This window comes from Schistocerca cancellata, chromosome 2 (assembly GCF_023864275.1).
Source record: "Schistocerca cancellata isolate TAMUIC-IGC-003103 chromosome 2, iqSchCanc2.1, whole genome shotgun sequence".
Classification (NCBI taxonomy): Eukaryota; Metazoa; Arthropoda; class Insecta; order Orthoptera; family Acrididae; genus Schistocerca; species Schistocerca cancellata.
The window spans coordinates 689,573,162-689,599,111 of record NC_064627.1 but is presented as its reverse complement, the minus strand read 5'-3'; the positions used below and the strand labels follow the sequence as shown (position 1 = coordinate 689,599,111).

At 43.0% G+C, this 25,950-nt stretch overlaps 1 protein-coding gene across 1 annotated transcript in view; it reads right to left on the bottom strand.

The window, feature by feature from the left end:
* LOC126157608 (uncharacterized) overlaps positions 1-25,950 on the bottom strand; it is a 54,263-nt gene that overhangs the window by 5,588 nt on the left and 22,725 nt on the right. Inside the window, exons 2-3 of the mRNA XM_049916386.1 lie at positions 20,628-20,780; positions 5,711-5,866 (exon numbers count right to left, since the gene is read on the bottom strand). Of these exons, the coding sequence (XP_049772343.1) occupies positions 5,711-5,866; positions 20,628-20,780 (309 nt within the window). The remainder of the gene's footprint in view (positions 1-5,710; positions 5,867-20,627; positions 20,781-25,950) is intronic.

The window sequence follows — 25,950 nt, the reverse complement described above, 5'->3', positions numbered from 1 at the left end:
GGGACGTACGATGACAGGCGGCGAAATTTGGCGTCAGTGGGTTATGGCAGTAGACGACACATTGTCTCTGCTAGCTGCACGACATCGCCTGCAGTGTCTCCACTGGGCCCGGGAACATGTCGGCTGGACCCTACACGACTGGAAAACCGTGGCCTGATCAAATGAGTCCCGATTTTAGCTGGTAAGAGCAGATGGTAGGGTTAGTGTGGCAGAAACCCTACGAAGCCACGGAACCAAGTTATAATTTTTGGGAATTTGTGGTAAGTTCTTATGGGACCAAACTGCTGAGGTAATCGGTCCCTAAGCTTGCACACTACTTAATCTAACTTACACTAAGGACGACACACACTCCCATGACCGAGGTAGGACTCGATCCTCCGACGGGGAAAACCGAGCTAACCGTGACAAGACGTCCCAGACCGCGTGGCGGACCCAAGTTGTCAACAAGGGATTGTGGAAACCGGTGGTGGCTCCATAATGGTGTGGACTGAGCTTATGTGGAATATACTGGGTAGTGTGGTCCAACTGAATTGTACATTGACTGGAAATGATTATGTTTGGCTACTTGGAGACCATTTGCAGCCATTCATGGACTCTACGTTGTCAAACGACGATGAAATTTTTATGGATGACAATGCCCCACGTCGCCGGGCCACAGTTGTTCGCAACTGGCTTGAAAAACATTCTAGACAATTCGAGCGAGTGATTTAGCTACCGATCGAACATTTATGGCATAAGCGAGAGGCCAGTTCGTGCACAAAATCCTGTACCGGCAACACTTTTCGCAGTTATGGACGGCTATAGTGGCAGAATGGCTCAATATTTCTGAAGGAGACTTGCAACGACTTGTTGAATCCTTACCACATCGAGATGCTGTACGAAAGAAGACCCACCACGATATTAAGAGCTATCTCATGGTTTATGTCACCCCAGCGTTACTGTTTTAACTTTTTTTAAAGGTTTTCACAGCCAAGTGATCCGTGAAACAATATGGCAGGATCAGCCTCAATTACAGTTTGTAGTTATTTCAGTAAATGAGAGATTTGCGTGGTTCACTATAGCATTTTATTTAGCAACAAAATTAAATATATTACTAATTACTTTGGGAGTTTCATGTGATCCAAAATCTCATTATTTAGATCAAGCAGATGAAAATATTTAATTATCGTTTGCATTCTTCGAAATAGGCAAACGAACTTTGCTCTTTTTTGAAGATATTTCTTAATCAAACCTTAACTTAATATTAAACTTTTCGTAGGTATAAAGATTATTTAATTCTTTGGCTCAGACTTTGCACTTAATTCATATTCAGTGATTTTATTTCTGGTGAAATTCACTGATCTCAAAACAAATGAAGGAGCTTCATATTTTCCCTTTTGAATATAAATATTGGTAGCAAATTTGAGGAATGAATTTAGAGCAACAGTTCATCACCTGACTATCCTGCTGGGATGGATCTAATGGTGGGTAGAGGGCGTTGTGATGGGGATATGACATTTTCGTGATAACATTTATATTTTTAGATAGATTAATTTTCGGATTTCAGAGGAAATTAAAACTGTATCAAAAACGGCAAGTAATTCTAGAAATAATGCAGTATGTTTGATACAGATAGTTTTCAGCTGCCTGCCAGAGGGCCTGCCCGTGTGGCTAGGCGTGCAGCCTGGCCAGCTGCAAAAGACACTGCAGCCAGAGGAAAGCAACCGTTCCCAGACTCACAACACCTGCTGCCAACAACAGATCTGATGCGGCGCAAAAGTCCAAAGACACTAACGAAGAAAAGACCTCCCACCAAGAAAAAAATAACACAAATTCTTATCTCCAGAATGATGCCAGAAATACGGAAGGAAACAAAATTCCTCCATTAATATGCTCGCCTAGACGTAGTCTGCAGATATGAGTTCACGATCATAGTGCAAAGCAGAATATTGATAATACAGAGTGTATACTTCGGCTTTACATTGGTCAATTTATAATGTTCTCAAAGTTGAGAGCGTCTGTTGCTGTTATACACTGAAGGGCCAAAGAAACTCATACACCAGCCTAATATCGTGTAGGATCCCAGCGAACACGGAGAAGTGCCGCAACATGACGTGGCATGGTCTCGACTAATGTCTGAAGTAGTGCTGGCGGGAACTGACACCATGAATTCTGCAGGGCTGTCCATAAATCCGTAAGAGTATCTCTTCTGAACAGCAAGTTGAAAGGCATCCCAGATATGCCAATAATCTTCATGTCTGGGGAGTTTGGTGCCCATCGGAAGATTTTAAACTTAGAAGAGTGTTCCTGGAACCACTCTGTAGCAATTCTGGACGTGTGGGATGTCACATTGTACTGCTGGAACTGCCCAAGTATATCTGAAAGCACACTGACATGAATAGATGCAGGTGATCAGACAGGATGCTTACATACGGTCACCAGTCAGAGTCGTATCTATACGTATCAGAGGTCCCACATCACTCCAACTTCACACGTCCCACACAATTATAGACTCTCCACCAGCGTGAACTGTCCCCTGCTGACATGTGGGGTCCATGGGTTCATGAGGTTGTCTCCGTACCCGTACCCGTCCATCTGCTCGATGCAATTTGATAGGAGACTCGTCCGACCAGGAAACATGCTTCCAGTCATCAGCAGTCCGATGTCAGTGTTGACGGACACAGGCGAGGCGCAAAGCTTTGTGTCGTGCAGTCATCAAGGGTGCACGAGTGGGCCTTCGGCTTCGAAGGCACATATCGATGATGTTCCGTTGAATGGATCGCACGCTGACACTTGTTGATGGCCCAGCATTGAAATCTGCTGCAATTTGCGACAAGGTTGCATTTTTGTCACCCTGAACGATTCTCTTCAGTCGTCGTTGGTCCCGTTCTTGCAGAATCCTTTTCCAGTCGGAGAGATGACGCAGATTTGATGTTTTACCGGGTCCTGATATTCAGAGTACACTCGAGAAACTGCTTCGGGGATACGTTGTTTCATCGCTCGTGTGCCAACTGTAACACCACTTTCAAACTCACTTAAATCATGATAACCTGCTACTGTAGCAGCAGTAACCGATCTAGCAACTGCTCCACACACTTGTTGTCTTATATAGGCGTTGCCGGACGCAGCGCCGTATTCTACCTGTTTACATATCTCTGTATTTGAATACGCAGGCCTATACCAGTTGTTTTGGCGCTTGAGTGTAGTTCTTAAATCAATAGTGTCACACATGTACTACATAAGTATTGAAATAATGATTTCTATATTTCGTGTTTCTCTGAACAAGAGTTTCCTGGATTTTAGCTAAAAATATGTACTAACCACCTGTGTAAACAAATTATTGTTATATTAAAGTATATTATCTACTTTATTTTTATTATTGTTAATACGTGCCAACCATGCTCTGTCAAAGCTAGGGGTGACGGAAGTTACAAGATGATTATTAGTAAAATTCCAGTTTGAAAGTGCTGTAAAAAAAGAAAGAAAAAGGATCGCCTTCTCAGATACGTCAAATTTCAATGGATTTTTATCGAAGAAGAGAGGATAGGTTATGGAAACACAAAATTTAACAAACGTTTTCTTACTGTATGGTGATGTAAGCGTCATGACGTAACTGGCTTCGGCTATACGCAATCGCTATACGACCGCTATGTTGCAAGCTGCACACTGAACCAATCATACTGTCTAATGTGCATGACCGCGCAAGTTTGGTATTCAACAGTTGTGACACTGTTATTTAGGTAAGTCCATCCGCCACGGCAAAGTCGTACAAAATCGGATGGAAAAAACGTTGTTTTAATTGGCCTTGCTGCAGTGGATACACCGGTTCCCGTGAGATCACCGAAGTTAAGCGCTGTCGGGCGTGGTCGGCACTTGGATGGGTGACCATCCAGGCCGCCATGCGCTGTTGCCATTTTTTGGGGTGCACTCAGCCTCGTGATGCCAATTGAGGAGCTACTCGACCGAATAGTAGCGGCTTCGGTCAAGAATACCATCTTACGACCGGGAGAGTGGTGTGCTGACCCCACACCCCTCCTATCCGCATCCTCCACCGAGGATGACACGGCGGTCGGATGGTCCCGGTAGGCCACTCGTGGCCTGAAGACGGAGGGCTTTTTTTTTTTTTTTTTTTTTTTTTTTAAGGCCGAAAACTGCATAAAAGCAACAGTGACATGGGTTTATAATTATTCTGAGGCCAAAAACCGCATGTAGAACAACAATGAAATCGTTTTTAACTGTAGTGAGACTGGCGGAAGACTTGTTCAGTATGCTGTGCACCGTCTTCCGCTACAGGAACTGCGTGTTCCACCACTGATCGGAGTGCCTCTGCGGTCACGGTCAGAATGCGCCGCGCAATGCGTGCGTTCAGTTCAGCTTCGTTTGCTGTCGGGGCACCGAGCACATCTTTCAGATGAGCCTACAGCCAGAAGTCGCACGGATTAAGGTAAGGAGATCCGGACGGCCAGCCTGTATGGAAATAACGGCAAACAGTTCAAGTGTTTCCGAAATGCCTCTGCAACCGCGTCACTGATTGTGTAGTGTGCGGAGAAGCACCATCTTACATAAAAATAATCCTATGCGCCCATCCACGCTGTTGAAGGGTTGGATTGACGTTGGTGCACAAAGGACTATCACAGTGTTTAGTAGTGACGGTACAGGTAACGAAAGAGGCAACATCCATCTCCTCGAAAAAATATTGCCCTAAGACAAACAACGGCAATAACCCGCACTACAGGAGTCACCTTTGCAGTACTGCGGCCACATCTTCTAATGATGTCGGATCAACTGATTCCCTCCCTCTACCATATTGCACTTCAAAAGAGTCTGTCTCTTCTGACTTTGGAATCATTTTCTCCAGAGCCTTGGCAGACATCGGATCAATGCTTTTTTTCATACCTATGAGTGTCCGAAACTTCCATCCACAGAGCTACCGGTCCACAGTCACCGTTCACGTAAAAGAGCTTTACAGCAGAGCTGGATGCTTCATGGAGACAGTTATGCCGAGCGCCTCAGACGCAAACCGAGGAAGAACTGTGCACCCCACGTTTTTTATTTTGTATGTTATGCCCCTTACAGCGCCATCTAGTGGTAAAAATTTCGTTCAGTGTTTTCTGTTTACCCCTTCTTAGACAGTATTCCGTTAAAATTTCACTTTATTCAGAGCAGTTCTTCTTTTCTTTATTACAGAGTCTTGAAACTGGACCTTTAATTATAATCACATTGCATATTTGGGGAGGGTGTGGGGTGAAGGCGCTAACAAACTGTCACTCCCTTCGTCCTCTCCCCCTGAACTGAATCATTGATCTGTACCTACCATCATGTTGGAAGATGGATTATAATGGAGAAAAACAAAATTGTTCATAATTATCGGAAACGGTCAACAAAATCATTCATAATTATCAAAAATGGGTGTGTGACAAGCATGATCAATAAGAATTGATCGCTGATTGGAGCGGCTGACGTGAAATGGAATCAGAGCATCCGTTACGGATAGTTCCTTGATGTGTAATGACGATAATGAACCCGGTCTTACCTCTGTGTGTTGAACGGTACAGGCACTGACGAATTCAAATATGATAACATCGTGAGAACGTGGTATCAAAGCTCTTTTAATAGCTAAAAGTTCTGCATTACTGTTCTAATTCCTTATCATGTAACATATCTCACAATAGTTGCAAATATGTATAGCAGAGAGCGGAGATCATAATGAGAAAGACTCTGTTTTACATACCTTGAGAATGGGACACTGTCGAGTGAGATTGCTGGCTCTCCACAACATTTCCATCTTGTCTTTCTGCTCCACCATGTAGCTGCAGAGAGGCATTGGACCTGTGGGCGCAAGTGCACTCCAAGTGCTTCCCTGCATGTTCTCTGAGTTTATCTGGATCTGTGACAGATGGAGAGATTAATGAAGTCGTTAGCTATTAAAAAAGAAACATGCTCCTGGTGAATAATCACTAGCATTATGCATCTCTTAGACTTTGCTGCGCAACTAATGCATCACTGCTGTAAGGTGTGTCCCAAAACACTGCACCATCACTTTCCTACGCTGCAGCTCTGCAGTCTTAGGACAACGATTGTTCAGGTACACTACTGCTGCTGCTGCCAGCACTGCTATCAAGCCGTAGTGTTCTGCATTACCCTAGCTGTAATTGTGTCCTGTTACCATCTCACTTCATTCCAGATGTTTCACTGTGTTGGTGATAGTACATTGCTAATTACCTGCCAAAATGTATTTTATATGCAAAAACTTCTAAATGGAGTGAATCCTGAAATTAACTTCATTGAGGAATCCAAATCACAATAGCAGCATCTTAAAATTAAATGAAGAGTATGGTAGCATATCATTTGTTTTTTATATGGTCAAAGAATCCCAAGTTGTGGACGGGGGTCAATTGGTGGCTGGTCTTCAAGGCAGCCAGTTAGCGCTTAACATCTGCTGGGAGTATTTACAGAGCTAAGCTAAGGTCGCACGGGGTCTCTAGCACTCATGGATTGTGTAAGGCGTCTTCGCCTTACGAAGATCTCTGCTGGACAGCGGAGGGAACGCAGTTAACTGGCGTACGGCTCCCGAGACAAGAACTCATATTTTTGTTTTTGGTTGTTTCATGGTTAATGCGAGATTTGGTACAGAGCCATTATTACAAAGATGTATACATGGATTCTTCTCTTGTGAAAAATGGCGAATTTTAGTGTAATAAATAGTGTGTTGGAATAATTGCTGTACTTGGTGAATTATTTACACCCTTCTGACGAATCGGTGCGTCGTGTGACTCAGTACATCTCTACCCGGTAATTACTCCTCCTTGCATCGATTAGAGCCTTGCATGCCGCGACCGAGATCGCGACCGAGCGGTCTTAGCTGAAGAAGTACGCGGGGAGGGCAAGCTGAGAGAAATTTAAAAAATAAAATCGTGACCGTGAAAGAACCGGAGATACATGCCGCATTATGGAGCGGAAGGGTAGCATCTGGATTCAATTGGAATGAAATTCTAAAAAAAACGAATTGCATAAATGGAATATGTTTGCTAAAGCGAAACGACGGAAGGAACTGCAAGAAAATCATGGAGCAGCCTTCGAAGTCGCAGAGCATGCCACGGTACACAGCTGCACCAGTGCAAGAAGATGAAAAGTAAGCGTCATATGAAGCAACGCAGTAGTTTCCCACCATTGCTGCTATTTGGGCAGAATTATCACGCGTCTGTGATACTTACCAGGCGGAATAACGTGTGACGATGGGAGTGATCTGTATACTTGAGCTAAAGGAGGAGTTGTTCCAGCTAGTACCATTGCGAGCTAACAGTAGGCGGAAACAAACAAATTATTCAGAGGGGCAGACAACGAACAGGAGGAAAGCAAGGTAGAACAAAAGGACAGGTTTAAAGACTCGGCGTTTTTAGACAGTAGTCAAATTAAAATGGGGGAATAGGATGCATACAGCGACACACCTTGTTCAGGGTCACGTGAATGGCGACAAAATGAGGAAATAGTCGTTAGGAACAAAACGAACCAACATCTACTGGAACATATATAAGTGGACACGACCATTTTGCACCATATATATATATTTTTATTAATGAAACAACTGAAAAAGTGGCACAAAATACTCAAATACTCTTGTGCAAGGTGGAGCAGACGACATGCTGTAAACCAAAACATCTACATACCGAAAATATTAGGTATCTGAAGATGGGCATGCTAGCTGGCAGTAAAACAAAACATTCAATAAGTATTTGTGGCTGGTTGCGTCATTCACCTACTAATACTAACGATATGGAAGGGATTAACGAAAAAACAGGAGGAAAGTTGATAGAGGCATTAGTGGGGAAATAGGAGGGAAAAGAATCACAATGGGCAGCACAACATTTGAGAAGGGGGATTAAGAGCACAAAGAACATAAGAAAAAGAGGCACAACGTTTGAACAGAAAGGGAGAAACAAAAGAAAGAACTTTAAAAAATTAGGACAAATATTATATGAGCAGGAAGAATGCATAGATAATGTGAGAAAGTAGGGCAAAACATTCAGAAAAAATTTCCAAATTGTAAACACGATTACAAAAGCAGTCCAAGACAACTGTTGTTGTTGGGGTGGAGACCAGAGCGAACGATGAAACCTCTATAGAAGAAAGTGCGCAACTGGAATGCGAACTGCATACGATGTGTAGCGACATGATCAGGACTGAGGATACTGTTAACAGAAACAAGCGAAGGTGTTACAAACCAAAAGGTCAAGCTGAAAATGGCAGAGAAAGAGGCTAAAATCGAAAAAACAGTGCAAGAATGTGTCAAAAAGAGTTAAAGGAAGCAGAGTCACGCCAAGTACACAATGGAATTGTCATAGTGGGTTGTAGTTGGAGACAGGCTAACTCGTTCATCTTTGGAAACTACTTCACTGATGACCGTTCCTTTTTGGGAACCGTTCATTATTTTCTCATTCGCCATTCCTTTTTTATATCGGGTAAGTATGCCATCAATGGACCATGTTTCAAATGTTGAGAAACTGAATCCCAGAATTCTTCTGGTAACCTACATTCACTACGTAACGTTTAGTCCTGAAATACCTTTAACACCATCAGAAAAAAATGCTGAATTATTTTCCGTAAAGATTCATTCATGGATACCCGTTTCCATCAATGGACCAGCTGAATTCCGTGAATAGTCCATTAAACGTATATCCAAAATTTCGTCATTAAACACCTTCATTCGAGTATACAACGACTGGGTGGATTTTAATACAGCCACACAGTATCATTAAGAAAATAAAAAGGTGATTAAGTGGAAATTAATTTCAATACGAACGGTACATATTGGTTCGGAACACAAAAACAACTAAATTAGACCAATATTGAAATGCAGTGCAATTCTAAACTGGTATTGTCGTGGAATCAAGTGAAATTTAGGCTACTTTATACAATAATTGCCTTTGCGTACAGTTAGGACAAACTATGAGGCAGTTCAACCTCTTTTTCGTAACACGTGGATTAAAACAAAAGTATCCTTTAGAATTCCTCCTAAATCCAACGTAATTTTTATGCACTCGCTTTCTACATGCCATACTTTGAATCATGTCTTCCACTGATCGATTTTGACCTATTTCACAAAATCTACACTACTGGCCATTAAAATTGCCACACCAAGAAGAAATGCAGATGATAAACGGGTATTCATTGGACAAAGATATTATATTAGAACTGACATGTGATTACATTTTCACGCAATTTGGATGCATAGATCCTGAGAAATCAGTACCCGGAACAACCACCTCTGGCCGTAATAACGGCCTTGATACGCCTGGGCATTGATTCAAACAGGGCTTGCATGGTGTGTACAGGTACAGCTGCCCATGCAGCTTCAACACGATACCACAGTTCATCAAGAGTGATGACGCGTATTGTGACGAGCCAGATGCTCGGCCACCATTGACCAGACGTTTTCAATTGGTTTGAGATCTGAGAATGTGCTGGCCAGGGCAGCAGTCGAACATTTTCTGTATCCAGAAACGCCCGTACAGGACCTGCAACATGCGGTCGTGCATTATCATGCAAAAATGTTTCGCAGGGATCGAATGAAGGGTAGAGCCACGAGTCGTAACACATCTGAAATGTAACGTCCACTGTTCAAAGTGCCGTCAATGTGAACAAGAGGTGACCGAGACGTGTAACCAATGGCACCCCATATCAACACGCCGAGTGATACGCCAGTACGGCGATGACGATTAAACGCTTCCAATTTGCGTTCACCGCGATGTCGCCAAACACGGATGCGACCATCATGATGCTGTAAACAGAACCTGGATTCATCCGAAAAAATGACGTTTTGCCATTCGTGCACCCAGGTTCGACGTTGAGTACACCATCGCAGGGGCTCCTGTCTGTGATGCAGCGTCAAGGGTAACCGAAGTCATGGTCTCCGAGCTGATAGTCCATGCTGCTGCAAACGTCGTCGAACTGTTCGTACAGATGGTTGTTGTCTTGCAAACGTCCCCATCTGTTGACTCAGGGATCGAGACGTGGCTGCACGATCCGTTACAGCCATGTGGATAAGATGCCTGTCATCTCGACTGCTAGTGATACGAGGCCGTTTGGATCGAGCACGGCGTTCCGTATTACCCTCCTGAACCCACCGATTCCATATTCTGCTAACAGTCATTGGATCTCGACCAACGCGAGCAGCAATGTCACGATACGATAAACCGCAATCACGATAGGCTACAATCCGACCTTTATCAAAGTCGGAAACGTGATGGTACGCATTTCTCCTCCTTACACGAGGCATCACAACGTTTCACCAGGCAACGCCGGTCAACTGCTGTTTGTGTATGAGAAATCGGTTGTAAACTTTCCTCGTCTCAGCACGTTGTAGGTGTCGCCACCGGCGTCAACCTTGTGTGAATGCTACGAAAAGCTAATCATTTGCATATCACAGCATCTTCTTCCTGTCGGTTAAATTTCGTGTCTGTAGCACGTCTTCTTCGTGGTGTAGCAATTTCAATGGTCAGTAATGTATTTTCATCTGTTTCACAAAACCAGTTATTGGTGTATGTATTTTTCACTTGTTTGATTTTACTCATTATAGCCAGCTTTCTCTTTAAGTTAGGGGAAGGTTTAGCGTTACGCCTTAATTGATCCTTGTATGGAGAACTTGTCAGTGTTTTAGCTTCTTGTGTGCCTTTCTTGATCTGGCCTTCAGTGACGTGGAAGCTTTGGGAACAGGAGAAATGTTTTCCAAAAGAACAGCAGTTCTTTTTTACGAATTTCTTGGCGGTTGATAATGGTCTTGCTGAGGTTTCTGTGCATGATGTCGAACCTACCACCCTTTCCATCACCATTGTTGCTGGCTCAATGGCGGCAATACTGTAAGTTCTGCTATGCACGCTATTACACTCCTGGAAATTGAAATAAGAACACCGTGAATTCATTGTCCCAGGAAGGGGAAACTTTATTGACACATTTCTGGGGTCAGATACATCACATGATCACACTGACAGAACCACAGGCACATAGACACAGGCAACAGAGCATGCACAATGTCGGCACTAGTACAGTGTATATCCACCTTTCGCAGCAATGCAGGCTGCTATTCTCCCATGGAGACGATCGTAGAGATGCTGGATGTAGTCCTGTGGAACGGCTTGCCATGCCATTTCCACCTGGCGCCTCAGTTGGACCAGCGTTCGTGCTGGACGTGCAGACCGCGTGAGACGACGCTTCATCCAGTCCCAAACATGCTCAATGGGGGACAGATCCGGAGATCTTGCTGGCCAGGGTAGTTGACTTACACCTTCTAGAGCACGTTGGGTGGCACGGGATACATGCGGACGTGCATTGTCCTGTTGGAACAGCAAGTTCCCTTGCCGGTCTAGGAATGGTAGAACGATGGGTTCGATGACGGTTTGGATGTACCGTGCACTATTCAGTGTCCCCTCGACGATCACCAGTGGTGTACGGCCAGTGTAGGAGATCGCTCCCCACACCATGATGCCGGGTGTTGGCCCTGTGTGCCTCGGTCGTATGCAGTCCTGATTGTGGCGCTCACCTGCACGGCGCCAAACACGCATACGACCATCATTGGCACCAAGGCAGAAGCGACTCTCATCGCTGAAGACGACACGTCTCCATTCGTCCCTCAATTCACGCCTGTCGCGACACCACTGGAGGCGGGCTGCACGATGTTGGGGCGTGAGCGGAAGACGGCCTAACGGTGTGCGGGACCGTAGCCCAGCTTCATGGAGACGGTTGCGAATGGTCCTCGCCGATACCCCAGGAGCAACAGTGTCCCTAATTTGCTGGGAAGTGGCGGTGCGGTCCCCTACGGCACTGCGTAGGATCCTACGGTCTTGGCGTGCATCCGTGCGTCGCTGCAGTCCGGTCCCAGGTCGACGGGCACGTGCACCTTCCGCCGACCACTGGCGACAACATCGATGTACTGTGGAGACCTCACGCCCCACGTGTTGAGCAATTCGGCGGTACGTCCACCCGGCCTCCCGCATATCCACTATACGCCCTCGCTCAAAGTCCGTCAACTGCACATACGGTTCACGTCCACGCTGTCGCGGCATGCTACCAGTGTTAAAGACTGCGATGGAGCTCCGTATGCCACGGCAAACTGGCTGACACTGACGGCGGCGGTGCACAAATGCTGCGCAGCTAGCGCCATTCGACGGCCAACACCGCGGTTCCTGGTGTGTCCGCTGTGCCGTGCGTGTGATCATTGCTTGTACAGCCCTCTCGCAGTGTCCGGAGCAAGTATGGTGGGTCTGACACACCGGTGTCAATGTGTTCTTTTTTCCATTTCCAGGAGTGTAGATAGGAGGTAGCGGCAAATAATACGAATCTAAATATATCCATGAAAAGTAGATAAGATTCACTTACCAATAATAGAAGTCATACTTGGGATAATCAATGTTATTATCGTACAAAATCCAAGTCGAAGCCGACGGTACACCAAATAACACAATTTTCTTACTGCATTTACATCAGGTCTTCATTGTAACCTAAAACTTTCAAACAAAGGTAGTGGCAAGTTTCTTAACTGGTAAGTCGGTTCAGCATAACTATATGGGAGTAGCCATCGAGCAAACAAAAATAAAGCGATGGTCCATTCATGGAATCGGTCCATTGATGGCAACATTACCCAAACTGTGCTTGCTACAAGGATTTTAGATAAATTTCCGGAAAAAATATGAAGTACGAACAATTATGACTTCTACTCGATAAATTCATTGATTGCCTTATGAAGACAGGTTGTTTACTTAGACTTCCGGAGTTGAATGATTCCTTAGTTAGTATCAGATTAGTTAGGTGACATAAAGTTGCAGTGACTGCAAGCCAGGTAGAGTGGACAACTACATAAATATGTTCGGAGGTCATTGAAACTTCCGAAGTCAGATCAAAAAAGATTCTCTTTTTTCTTCAAAACCTTCATGACGTAGCTCACATTATTGTTTTGAAGGTCTTTACTGTCGATAAAGATAACCAGTTTCTGATCAGTGGAAGTTAATGAAAGGGCTAAATTGGTTCATGCATTGAATCAGTCATCAGTTATTTGAGAAAGTGTACTTCTGATCAAGCACAGGCAGCCGTTAACAGATGAGAGTGAAACGAATGTGAAATTCAACAAATCATTAAATACGTGTTATTGCACTTAAAATATAAATGTTACACACAAAACATAAATGTTACACACAAATGTATTTGAAAATAAAGAAAATTAAAGTTCAATGTTATGAGAAGGAAAGTTGCTACTCACCATATAGAGGAGATGCTGAGCCGCAGATAGGCACAACAAAAATATTTTCACACTTAAAACTTTCGGCCAATGGATGGAATGTAATAATATTGTGAGAAGGAAAGTTGCTACTCGCCATAGAACGGAGACGCTGAGTCACAGATAGGCACAAGAAAAAGATTTTCACACTTAATGGTGGAAAGCTTTAAGTGTGGAAGCACTCTTTTCACGCAAACTATTTGCCCTAGAGGAAAAATGAACAGAAGCTTTTCTTGCAGGAAATTTAATGTAGTTTGATTTTTTACTCGGACCCGATTTCACCTGAGGCCACGGTTTTCGAATTATCCAAGAGAAGCATACAACAGTGACCTCAAACGCATCTCCACGTACCTGCACTCCTCTCTCCCCCTCTCCCCCCCACACACACACTCACTCCTCTGCGTTGCTCGTAGCACTCTTTCCTACCACTGCACAAAAGTTTGCGACTTCACGAATTATTTACCGTATTCCATCCTTTTAGTCTTCATTGACTGGGCTATTACGACACTGATTTAATGAAGTATTTCTTTAATATTATTAATCTAAACTTTCTCGTGAGGATAATTAAAGAAAATAGACTTTTGTAAACATAATACAAAAATTAATTCTGTTTACAATTATTCGATCTAAATCCTTACAAGCACCGTAGTTCTGTAGTAATAAGGGCATTTAATTGTGAGGTAAAATTTACACAATCTGTAAATGCATGACTAAGACGGCGTAGTAGTAGCCCAGTCAAAGAAGACGCAAAAAAAACGTCGAATATGAGAAATAATTCATGTAGTCACAAATTACAGAGGTAGGAGGGAATGCTATGAACAATACACTAAAGATCCCGACCGATGGAAGTAAATGTAGGAGTTAGGATGCGTTTCAAGGATACAGTTGTACGTTTTTCTTGAATAATTCGATAACCGCAGCCTCTAGCGAAAGCGTAGTTCAGTATAGAATTAAAATACATTCAGTTTCCTATATGAAAGATGCTGTTGATTTTTTCTCTCGGGTTAGGTGTTTGCGCGAAGAGAGTGAGAGAATACTGAAACTATCGGGCGACGGGCAAGTACTGTAGCTTAAGTGGCTTTTGTGGCATATGTGATGTTGTCTCACGACTTGCTAAACCACAAGTGTCCTGTGTCAGTTGTTCGTCTCGATTTCGACAACACAGCTGTGGTACGTTGTAAACAGTCTGCACCCTACGCATCATTTGTCTTCTCAATGGTGCAGAGATTCGACTGCGGAATAACTCCTGATCCTCATTTGTGAGCGAACATTTGAAAGCGAAGTTCAGCATTTCTACTTCTGCTATGTTACAGTTTCCGTTTCTGTACTGTCCATGAATGTTTGGACACTAACTTTGGTGCCACTGAAATGGTTAAAATAGGATTGGAATCTCTTTAGGTATTGCGAGAAAAATCTTACAATAAGATTCTGCTACGATAGTCGCTGAAGGCTTCACTTGTCGTCTTTTGACAGACAAATGCACTTAATTTGCGATCTCTCTATATAGCGAATGATTTTGCTAAATGAGGACAAACTGCTGGAATCAATTCCTGAGGGGATAAGGAGATATGACTTGAAATGCGTTCCAAGGGAGGTACACCCACCTGAAGGTGGAAATAAAAGACATTTGACAGAGTATGTTTCAGTGATCGAAAGCACATATAACAAACACGCCAGGTGAGTGGGAATGTTCTGGTGGTTTCACCTGTGGACAACCAGGCCTTTTGGTCAGCTACACAATTCATATTTTGTTGAGCACCTCCACGTAGCACACGTATAAATAATTCTTTCTCAATGCGAATTCATCTGGAACTGGATGTGTTCTGCGCTGCTCCAAGAACTACCTGAAGCATGGATTCTTCGGCTTCTTCAGTGGGGAGTTCCAAGATACTGTCATCTCACACAAATCATTGAAGGATGATTGCGCAGTTGAAGATGGACCTACACTCAAATACCAGCGTTTGTCTGCTATAATTTTCAGCACTTCTTTTTACACAGTTGCTGTGTTTGACGGTATTACAATGTTGTTCCACATTAAAGCGCGGTTCTGCACTAAGTTTAACTTCACGTAGTTTGCAAAATAATATTTCCTCGTCAGTGCTGAAGAACGTCTCACCAAACTCACGAACAATACCTCGAAACTTGATGCTGTTAGAGCCCTTTACCTTCGGCACGTTGAACCAGACTGAGTTGAGAGGTGGCATGAGCCCCCTCTCATATTTCTATCTTACGATTCTCCTCTCTAATTGCATGCGGTGGAAAGTTGCTATTCCTTCACACACGGACTTCCCACGCAGCGTCTCTCGTCACCCGGGTGGTCCGGTAACAGGCGGGCTCTGCTGACTTTGAAAGGGTAAGCCGACGGGTGTGAGAGAGTCGAGTGAATGCTTTCCAGACGCCGACATTGTCAAGAGGCACGCCCGCAAGGGCCTGAAGTAGCGGCTGGGCTAGAGGTTCCGTTACTTCGCAGAAACTTAGCGAAAACACTTTCTGGCGGGCTACCAGCGAGGCGTGGGAATGACTTGTGTACCCAGGCAGTTATGGCGGGCAAATTCCCGCGCTTCCTGCAAAATCGTAACTGTGATTGGCTTACTCAGGGCATAGCTCCGTGACGTAGCAAAATCGGCGCAGAAATTGGCGCCAAGAATCTCCATTGGTGGAATGGTAGTGTTCCGGCAATGGAGTGGAATTTTCCGCCGGTTTTCGAGTTGCTGATTGGAACGGTTAACCACGGCCACTGTCGTGGGGGCGGGAATGTTCTGTGTTCGGTTTTGTACGGGTGCTCTTGGGGGTAGTCGACTCTCGCCTTTCGGTCGAGGACGTTGAAGCAATCAGCCATCGCCTCCGGTACGCCAGATCGTGTTCTGGCAGTTAAGAAGACAGTTTGGTAAGGTATGTCCACAGCACCGGCAGACAGGGATTTTCCTAGGTGATAATCAGAGCTCAGCAGAGCGCGCCTGTTCGTCTTTTTCTAACTTTGTTCTGTCTTGGGTAGCAGCAATTAATGTTGGGTTGGCTATGTGTTTTCTCTAAGATTTGAGTTGCAAGGAATTGGCTGCACATACCACTTCGTCATAATCCTCACAATCTAGTTTAGGGACAACTTCACATTCACAGCGTTTGTTTGAGTATCCAGTTTGAGCCAATTTGATGTATTGTAAATGTTTCATGTGTTTTTGTTTATTATTTTGTGTTTAGTCTTAATAAATCATATTGTTATTTTGGACAGAACTTTCATTCTGTTAATCGGTAGAGCAACCCTATCATTCCTCACTATGTTAATGAAACCTTCGTTTATTTAACTTATTTATCAAATTAAATTATTGCAGGTGCCAAACTCTCTTCTACTCCACTGGCAGGGTTGATTAGAGTCAGTTCGCGTATTTTTTTTAATCCTTGTGCAACAGCAAAAGTCGGAGTTAGAATAGGGGGGGGGGCTTAGAGCATCATTTACATATGTAGATTCTAGAAGAATTTAGTGTTAAATACACTGCTTGCCCCGGCACCTCGCAGAGTTTGTATTCACAACGAATTGTGTGACCACGTGTGCGATGTTCATTATGACGGAAATCGTCTCTGTGGCTTCGAAAAGCTTTGTCGACCACGCGCAACCACGCCTTAAGCTAACGAATTGGCTAGTGTGCTGCGCTGCTTGCCTACTATAGTATAACCTGAAACATTGTCATGTGATCATCATGTTCATGTTTTTATTCTTGTGTCCTTAAAAATATGACAAATAAACCAATTTCGGCAAATATTGGCAGAAATATGACCTATTATGGTAAAAGTTATCCGAAATATGACCCATTACTAAAAAAGGTGAAAATAAGACTTTATACGGACAGAAGAAATACATTCTATACACTATAACACATGGATTCGCGCTTAATTGATGTAAAATTAAATGAAAGTGGGCTGGGACAGTTCCGATTTTCTGAGTTCAGTCGCCCAGTCCCTGTTGGGTTATGCCGGGAAGCCTAAATATTCCTGTTTATAGAAATAAAATTCTCGGTCATGTGAAGTTTCAACATGTAAGTTTTTATGTTTCTAGTAAGTATCCATGCTTTATTTCAATATAGTATTCCTGATCTAATATACCATGACGGGCTGTGTTATGAAATGTGTGCACACAACCTATCTGATAATGCGTTCGAGATCTTCAATAATACTTGCGCTGAAGTTTGTATTAGAGGCCTAATGAGCTGTATTTGCTTAGCGGTAACCTTAATGCTTTCACGAGCAATTCGTTGTCATAAATAGTGTAGGATTTATCATACAGCAGTATTGAAGACAGAAGGACAGCATTTTACAGCTTTAGAGGTTGGAGAAGCACTTCATGATTTAAGAATGAGAAAGAAAAACGAATCACTATATTCATAGCTCAAGTTACAAGAAGTGATTCAAGCATACTTGAATCTGAGGGAGATATAAACTTTATTAACATCACTAAAACAGCCTGTACATTTTATCATAGCAATGCACAATACACTGAAGAGTGGACGGATCAGTTAATGCATTTTCAGGCTAGATGTGGGTTCTTTTGCACAATGTACCTACATGGGACGAGGTACAAAAAGGCTACGAGTCACTTAAAAACGTGTTACCAAAGTGCAAAATTAATGATTATTACTTGCTCCTAGAGTGCGTTAATATGCAGCAGTCTGTCATATCTCAACAAACAGAGAAACAGAACACAGAAAAAACTGCCAGTGACTTGTGTTGGGTACAAATGTTACAGCGCTTCACATTCAGACATATATCTTATGAAAATATTTGTAACATGTGGAGTTTGTGTTATGCATTCCCGATACAAATGCTGCAGTCGAGCGTGTATTTTCTTTGATGAATAAGACACAGGCATCAGCACCCAAATGAAAGTTGACTTTGAAAACAATAATGATGCTGAACTGGAGTCATCTGGAATTCTACGACTTCTTAAAGGGATGCAAATATGTACTGAATTAAATTCGGTTTGGTGGCAGGAATGAATTAAATCTGTGTGTTGTGTTCTGTTTGCTGACTATTAAGATTTAAGTGTATTATAAGTATGCAGTAACTATGAATGCGCCTATGTTTTAGATTACGTTTGTTGTATCATCATTTGGTGCCTAGTATTCATTTCGTTGTAAGCCATGATAATGTCTAACGATTACAGAGAATTATTTCATCCTGAACACTCGGCAATTATAAAAATGGTCCTATTTTCGAGTCCCAGAAATCTGGTCACCTTACTGAAGTTCAGGAAAAAAATCTGAATTACCATTAAAATCCTGGGCCTACTTATTACTTACGGACTTGCCACCGCGGCGACCTTGTAGCATAAACACCATTCACGCCCTCTTGAGGCTGGAGTTAAAACAGTACTTCAGGGAATATTCCCACTTGCTAGATCTCATTTGTGCTTTCAATCTTTTATCTCCATCTCCGAGTTGGTATACTTCCCTTGGAACCCATTTATGGCTATATGTCCGAACATCCTTTTCTGTTCATTATACTGTCAGGAGTCGTTTCCTGCAGTTTGTTCCCATTTAGCAAAATTAGCCTTTATAGCCTATGTTTTGTTTTACCCCTACTGTGCTGTAATCGCTGTTCCTTTATGAGTTTCGTAGCAGATGCTGTACACCATGAAGAGTCCCTCCCATCATGTACTGTTGTATTAAGCACGCAACTATCCAGTTCTTGCCCAGCTACTCTTCTAATCTGAATTGACTTTAGCTCCTTTTATTGTACAGGGTGAGCCAGAAGTGAAGATCGGAAAGTATTCAAATAATTTATCGTATGCTTTCACGGTTACATGGATCTGGAAATGTATTCTAAAGTGAAAATAATGTTCCCTGGTCATAGTACGTCTTTTTTCTGCTAGAGGTCACTCTCAGACTGTAATTGCTTGGCGTCAAATTAAAACAACGCAGGCGTCGCTCCATGAAAATACGGTATGTGATCGTGTTGTTTTGCTTGTGGTTCTGGCGAATGCTACGGCACGTAATCGTATTCTGTTCTTGTGTCAAGGTGATACTGCTGTAACCATTTTTGTTATAATGATGGATACAAGCAGATTTACAACTGAGGAACGTGTTCTTCTTTGTGTATGGGTGCATGAAAAGTATCGAACGGGTGAGGCTTGTGATGAAATTAGAGAAACCATTTTTAATCGCTTCAGGAAAGAATCCCAGATGGATGTTAATTCTTGGAAATTGGAAAGAAAGGCCTTTGCAATCGAGTTTGTGACAAATGCATCATTCACTAGCAGAACCAACACCGAAACTGTTGACGGAGATGAACATGCCCGGAACTTCCGTGCGTCGTTGGATGAAGAAAGAAGGTTACCATTCATTTCGATAGGGCAGCATCAATGAGAACGAAGATCAGCATACAGAGAGAATTTGAAATATGTAATAAGTGTTAAGTAACATTCGTTTCTGTGTTATCACCTTGCGTGTATCTTTTTCTATTAAACACAATTTCTGCTAAATCTCGGGACTCGTTTCATGTTCCTTGTTGCATTTATGATGCTTCTTGTTTCAATACAATAGCATTAAACATTTCCGATCGTGACTTATGGCCCATCCTATACTGGTTACAGGAGTTCCCCTCTGTACATACAGTCTTGAACATGCAAATTATGACGCCAATAACAGCAGTTTGCTGAGTTAGCGTCTTCTACACTATAACAGTGAACGAACTGACAGTGATGGGCGGTCTCAAACGTTTTGTGGATTAGACGACGTTATACGGTGCAATTCTAATATTTTGACGAAATGTGAGACTATTACAAGGGGCTCTTAATGTAGGGAAATACATTGTACCTCGAAAAAGTATGACTAATTGGTCGACTAGTTAGTCATGTCATGCAAGAGTCGGGAGGTCATGTAAACAGCATGTTCCAATTATTGGGGGTACTAGGAAACTATAGTTTGTTTACGAAAGAAACTGGTTACTTAACAATTGTATTACTTATGCTAGAACACTGCTCACGTACGTAGGTCAGACTGACAGAGAACAACAAAAGAAAGACAGACAGAGCCGGTGAGTTCAGTCAGCCCTGTGCCCCTGGGGCGCGAATGTACTAGACGCAGAATCAGTGGCAGACCTTTGAAGAGGGCCCAAATGACTTGCGCACACTTGGCAGCTCCAAGAACCTGTCTCGAGGGTAGATTCTGAGCATATTCCAGAACTCCCTGAATATTCGAATACTTCCTGCAGAAACCGCGGAGGCTTAATTAGGTAGACAACAGCTTGTACAGAGGGTTGAAAACAAACATTTTTCTGAAGTTCCATGTGTGAAAGAGACCAGTGTAATGACACGAAACATTCACCGGCCTGCAGTTTTCAGATAACGTGTGTGGTATGGCTATTGTTGCTGTTAGTGCTTTACACTTACTATTGTGTCTTCAGGCACGTCCTCCAAGATTTCGACCATACCGTCCACGTACGAACATTCGTTGCTCCATTTCTCCACGTTGATATCGATGATGTTGAAAAACTTTGAGCTCGCGTTCGTAATAACTTCATTGATGACAAAGTAGAAATCACGCTGAAACAGACAACAGACAGTACTTACTGGTTAGATAACATTTTGCGACTACAATCGCTATTTTACATCTTGGTTTGACTTGGACAAGTAGGCATGTTAACGATCTTTTTTAATAAAATGGTTTTTGAAAATCTTTGCGTGTTCAAACACAATGACGTTTTACTAACTTGTAGCTAGCCACATAAGTTTTTGTTTTAATGTAATCACAGTTATTATGCCAGTACTACGAGAGATTAAACATAAACATCATAACAGCACTGCTAAAACTACTGAAACTAACTTATTTCAAAAGGTTGTTCGAAAATTCCTGTTGATGAAACATCCTATGTAGTGAAGGATTACAGAGTAGGAGCGTCGTGAAGATGTAACACAAATAAATCATAATAAAACACCTCCGTCGTTTCACAACACACCCGCCATTACAGTGTTCTGTTTTCTTTTTTTCCCTAAAAAATCGCTCGCAAAATCTCTGCAACGATTAATATTAATCTCTTATTCCATTTCTAAGCTCAAAATCTCACTCATTATGGATGTATGGCCACTCAGTTTTTCAGGCTAACTAATGGAAAATTTTAGTGCACAACACTGAGAGTTTTGTGAGAGTGCGACGTGGATGACTAAAACAGTACTATATCTGCTAATAGCTTACAAAACTAACGGAAAAGCGTCGTCTTGAATTCGTACCAATGCAAATGATTTTGAGCGTGGCGTAAAATAACAATACTAATAAAATTAAATACAATTTTTATTCATAGAAAGTATAAGATAATACATTAACTGAAAGCTTCTGGCAGATAAGAACTGTGCGCTGGACAGGAGCTCGAGGGTGGAATGAACTAATAATTTTCTTAAAAGTTAATTTAATTAAAAGCCAGTGTCTTTGATTAAAACAAAAACTGCCTAAAAAGTTCGAACAATACTCGTGCCACTATACGCGGCATTTTGAACACTGTATCCAGTCTTCTGATGGACGATCAAAGTAGAACCCATTACATGTAAGACACTGCTGTAAGCATTCGCGTTCCGCCTGTGCTTCCTTATCAGTCATCGTCTATTCATATGTGAGCTTGTTAAAACACTTGTACCTAGCGTACTGTGAATTTTCTTTTTCTTTTTATCAGGTGGTCAGACCGAGTTGGACATTTCTGGGCAGTGGCATCACCATGTGAGGTTTTAGTGTCTCGCATTATGTAGGGTTGTTAGAATCATTAGGGTGCCAGAGGAATGAAGTTAACCTAAGTGGTTAGTCAGCTATCTCCGCTTTTCAATTTGCATCAGTCCTTCTCTTCTGTGTGGTCAGACACTTTTCGGTACCCGACTGAATGCGCGCTGTGTAATGCTCAGGGTATGCATACGAAGGTATGAAAGCACAAGGACATTGCATCTTGGTAACATGCGTATTTCTGTCGAAATGGGAAGAAGTGAGTGGCCTCGACTCCACGGACTGGCAGTTGCGAGCGCTCTTCTAGGGTGGTTTCACTGAAGGTACGTCTGCTCAGGTCAACTGCTAGCTATCTTATAACGATGAAGGAGAAACACCGACATCAACTGTATAAGAGCACTGAGATAATTCAGTGGCGATAAGTGAAAACTTGTGCTGGACCGGGACTCGAACATGGGTTTCCAGTTTTACGCGAGCGGCCGCCACGACCGCTACGGCTATTGGAAAGCTTCCCGTCCAACCCAAATTCCCAACTTTTCGCACACTATTTCTATGGCCCCCTCGCCCCCGCCCCCTCATGACCATTTTCGTCATTGTTCGCACTATCTCGCATGATTCTCGCAAAAGGCCGGACCGGGGTGTATCCACACTGAAGATATCATGAAATGACGTCAAGATTTAGATATTACTGTTGTGTGAATGGTTTCTGGACTTTCGGGCATGTCCGTGCCTTGACAGTATTTCATTATATGTTCTGTGTGGATGCACACTAGGGCCGATCTCTTGCGGGAACCGTGAGCGATGCCGTGAGCAATGGGGAAAATGAATAGGGGGCGCTACGGAAGTAGCACGCGACATGTCGGGGATTTGTGTTGGACAGGAAACGTGCTCGGATAGCCGAAGCGCTGGAGTCCAATGCTCGCGTAAAACGAGAAATCCAGGTTCGAATCCCGGTCCAGCACAAATTTTCATTTATCGCCATTGAATTATTTCAGTGCCTCGTGCGGCTGGCGTCGGTTTTTTACTTTAGGGTGGTCCATTGAAAGAGACCGGGCCAAATATCTCACGAAATAAGCGTCAAACGAGAAAACTACAAAGAACGAAACTTACCTAGCTTGTAGGGGGAAACCAGATGGCGCTATGGTTGGCCCTCTAGATGGCGCTGCCATAGGTCAAACTGATATCAACTGCGTTTTTTAAAATAGGAACCCCCATTTTTATTACATATTCGTGTAGTACGTAAAGAAATATAAATGTTTTAGTAGGACCACTTTTTTCGCTTTGTGATAGATAACACTGTAATAGTCACAAACGTATAAGTACGTGGTATCACGTAACATTCCGCCAGTGCGGACGGTATTTGCTTCGTGATACATTACCCATGTTAAAATGGACCGTTTACCAATAGCGGGAAAGGTCGATATCGTGTTGAGATGTACGGCTATTGTGGTCAAAATGCCCAACGGGCGTGTGCTATGTATGCTGCTCGGTATCCTGGACAACATCATCCAAGTGTCCGGACCGTTCGCCGGATAGTTACGTTATTTAAGGAAACAGGAAGTGTTCAGCCACATGTGAAACGTCAACCACGACCTGCAACAAGTAATGATGACCAAGTAGGTGTTTAGCTGCTGTCGCGGCTAGTCCGCACATCAGTAGCAGACAAATTGCGCGAGAATCGGGAATCTCAAAAACGTCGGTGTTGAGAATGCTACATCAACATCGATTGCACCCGTACCATATTTCTATGCACCAGGAATTGCATGGCGACGACTTTGAACGTCGCGTACAGTTCGGCCATTGGGCACAAGAGAAATTATGGGACGATGACAGATTTTTTGCACGCGTTCTATTTAGCGATGAAGCGTCATTAACCAACAGCGGTAACGCAAACCGGCATAATATGCACTATTGGGCAACGGAAAATCCACGATGGCTGCGACAAGTGGAATATCAGCGACCTTGGCGGGTTAATGTATGGTGCGGCATTATGGGAGGAAGGATAATGGACCCCCATTTTATTGATGGCAATCTAAACGGTGCAATGTATGCTGATTTCCTACGTAATGTTCTACCGATGTTACTACAAGATGTTTCACTGCATGACAGAATGGCGATGTACTTCCAACATGATGGATGTCCAGCACATAGCTCGCGTACTGTTGAAGAGGTGTTGAATAGCTTATTTCATGACAAGTGGATTGGTCGTCCAAGCACCATACCATGGCCCGCACGTTCACCGGATGTGACGTCCCCGGATTTCTTTCTGCGTGGAAAGTTGAAGGATATTTGCTATCGTGGTCCTCCGACAACGCCTTGATAAGGTGCGTCAGCACATTGTCAATGCATGTGCGAACATTACGGAAGACGAATTACTCGCTGTTTAGAAGAATGTCGTTATAAGTATTGCCAAATGTATTGAGGTTGACGGACATCATTTCGAGCATTTATTGCATTAATGTGGTATTTACAGGTAATCACGCTGTAACAGCATGCGTTCCCAGAAATGATAAGTTCACAAAGGTACATGTATCACATTGGAACAACCGAAATAAAATGTTCCAACGTACCTACGTTCTGTATTTTAATTAAAAATACCAACCTGTCACCAACTGTTCGTCTAAGATTGTGAGCCACATGCTTGTGACTATTACAGCGCCATCTATCACAAAGCGAAAAATGGGTCCAACAAAAAAATTCATATTCCTTTACATACTACACGAATATGTAATAAAAATGGAGGTTCCTATATAAAAAAAACGCAGTTGATACCCGTTTGACCTATGGCAGCGCCATATAGCGGGCGAACCATAGCGCCATCTGGTTTCCCCCTTCAACCCAGACAAGTTTCGTTCTTTGTAATTTCTTCGTTTGTCGCCTATTTACTGAGATATTTGGCTCGGTCACGATCAATGGACTACCATATATATATATACTGGGTGATCAAAAAGTCAGTATATATTTGAAAACTGAATAAATCACGGAATAATGTAGATAGAGAGGTACAAATTGACATACATGCTTGGAGTGACATGGGGTTTGATTAGAACCAAAAAAATACAAACGCTCAAAAAATGTCCGACAGATGGCGCTTCATCTGATCAGAGTAGGAATAATTGGCATAAGAAAGTAAGACAAACTAAAGATGATGTTCTTTGCAGGAAAGGAAATGCTCAATATGTCCACCATCATTCCTCAACAATAGCTGTAGTCGAGGAATAATGTTGTGAACAGCGCTGTAAAGCATTTCCGGAGTTATGGTGAGGCATTGGCGTCGGATGTTGTCTTTCAGCGTCCCTAGAGATGTCGGTCGATCACGACACACTTGCGACTTCAGGGGATCTGGGAGGCCAAGACTGACGAAAGTGGCGGCTGAGCACACGATCATCACGAAACGACGCGCGCAAGAGATCTTTCACGCGTCTAGCAATACTTTTTTTTGTTCTAATAAAACCCCATGTCATTCCAAGCATGTGTGTCAATTTTTACCTCTCTATCTACATTATTCCGTGGTTTATTAAGTTTTCAAATTGAAACTGACTTTTTGATCACCCGGTATATATATATATATATATATATATATATATATATATATATATATATATATATATATCAGCAGAATCATGACTGTGTTGTGTCCGAAAGAACAGACACCACTCATGTAATAACAGTATCTGAATATAAGTTGGAGATTCCCAGGAAACACTAAGAGGCGGAAACAGCTATCCGATAGGGAAAGGCGACCTGTAAAGAATACTGGATGAACGAATCCACAGACGTTTTTATGATCTACTACAGATCACTATTGTTACTTTTTACGTCTAGACACAATTGCTTCTTTCTACCTTCCTGCCACGTCTCCACATCGTCCTAACTTACTGTTACAATTCCTTAGATCTGAATGGCACAGACACACCACTTCACTGGTATGACTTAGGTCAACGGCGGCGGGTCGCATGACATTGTACCAGTCCACACCACCTACAGCGCGCCAAAGCGAGCTGTGCG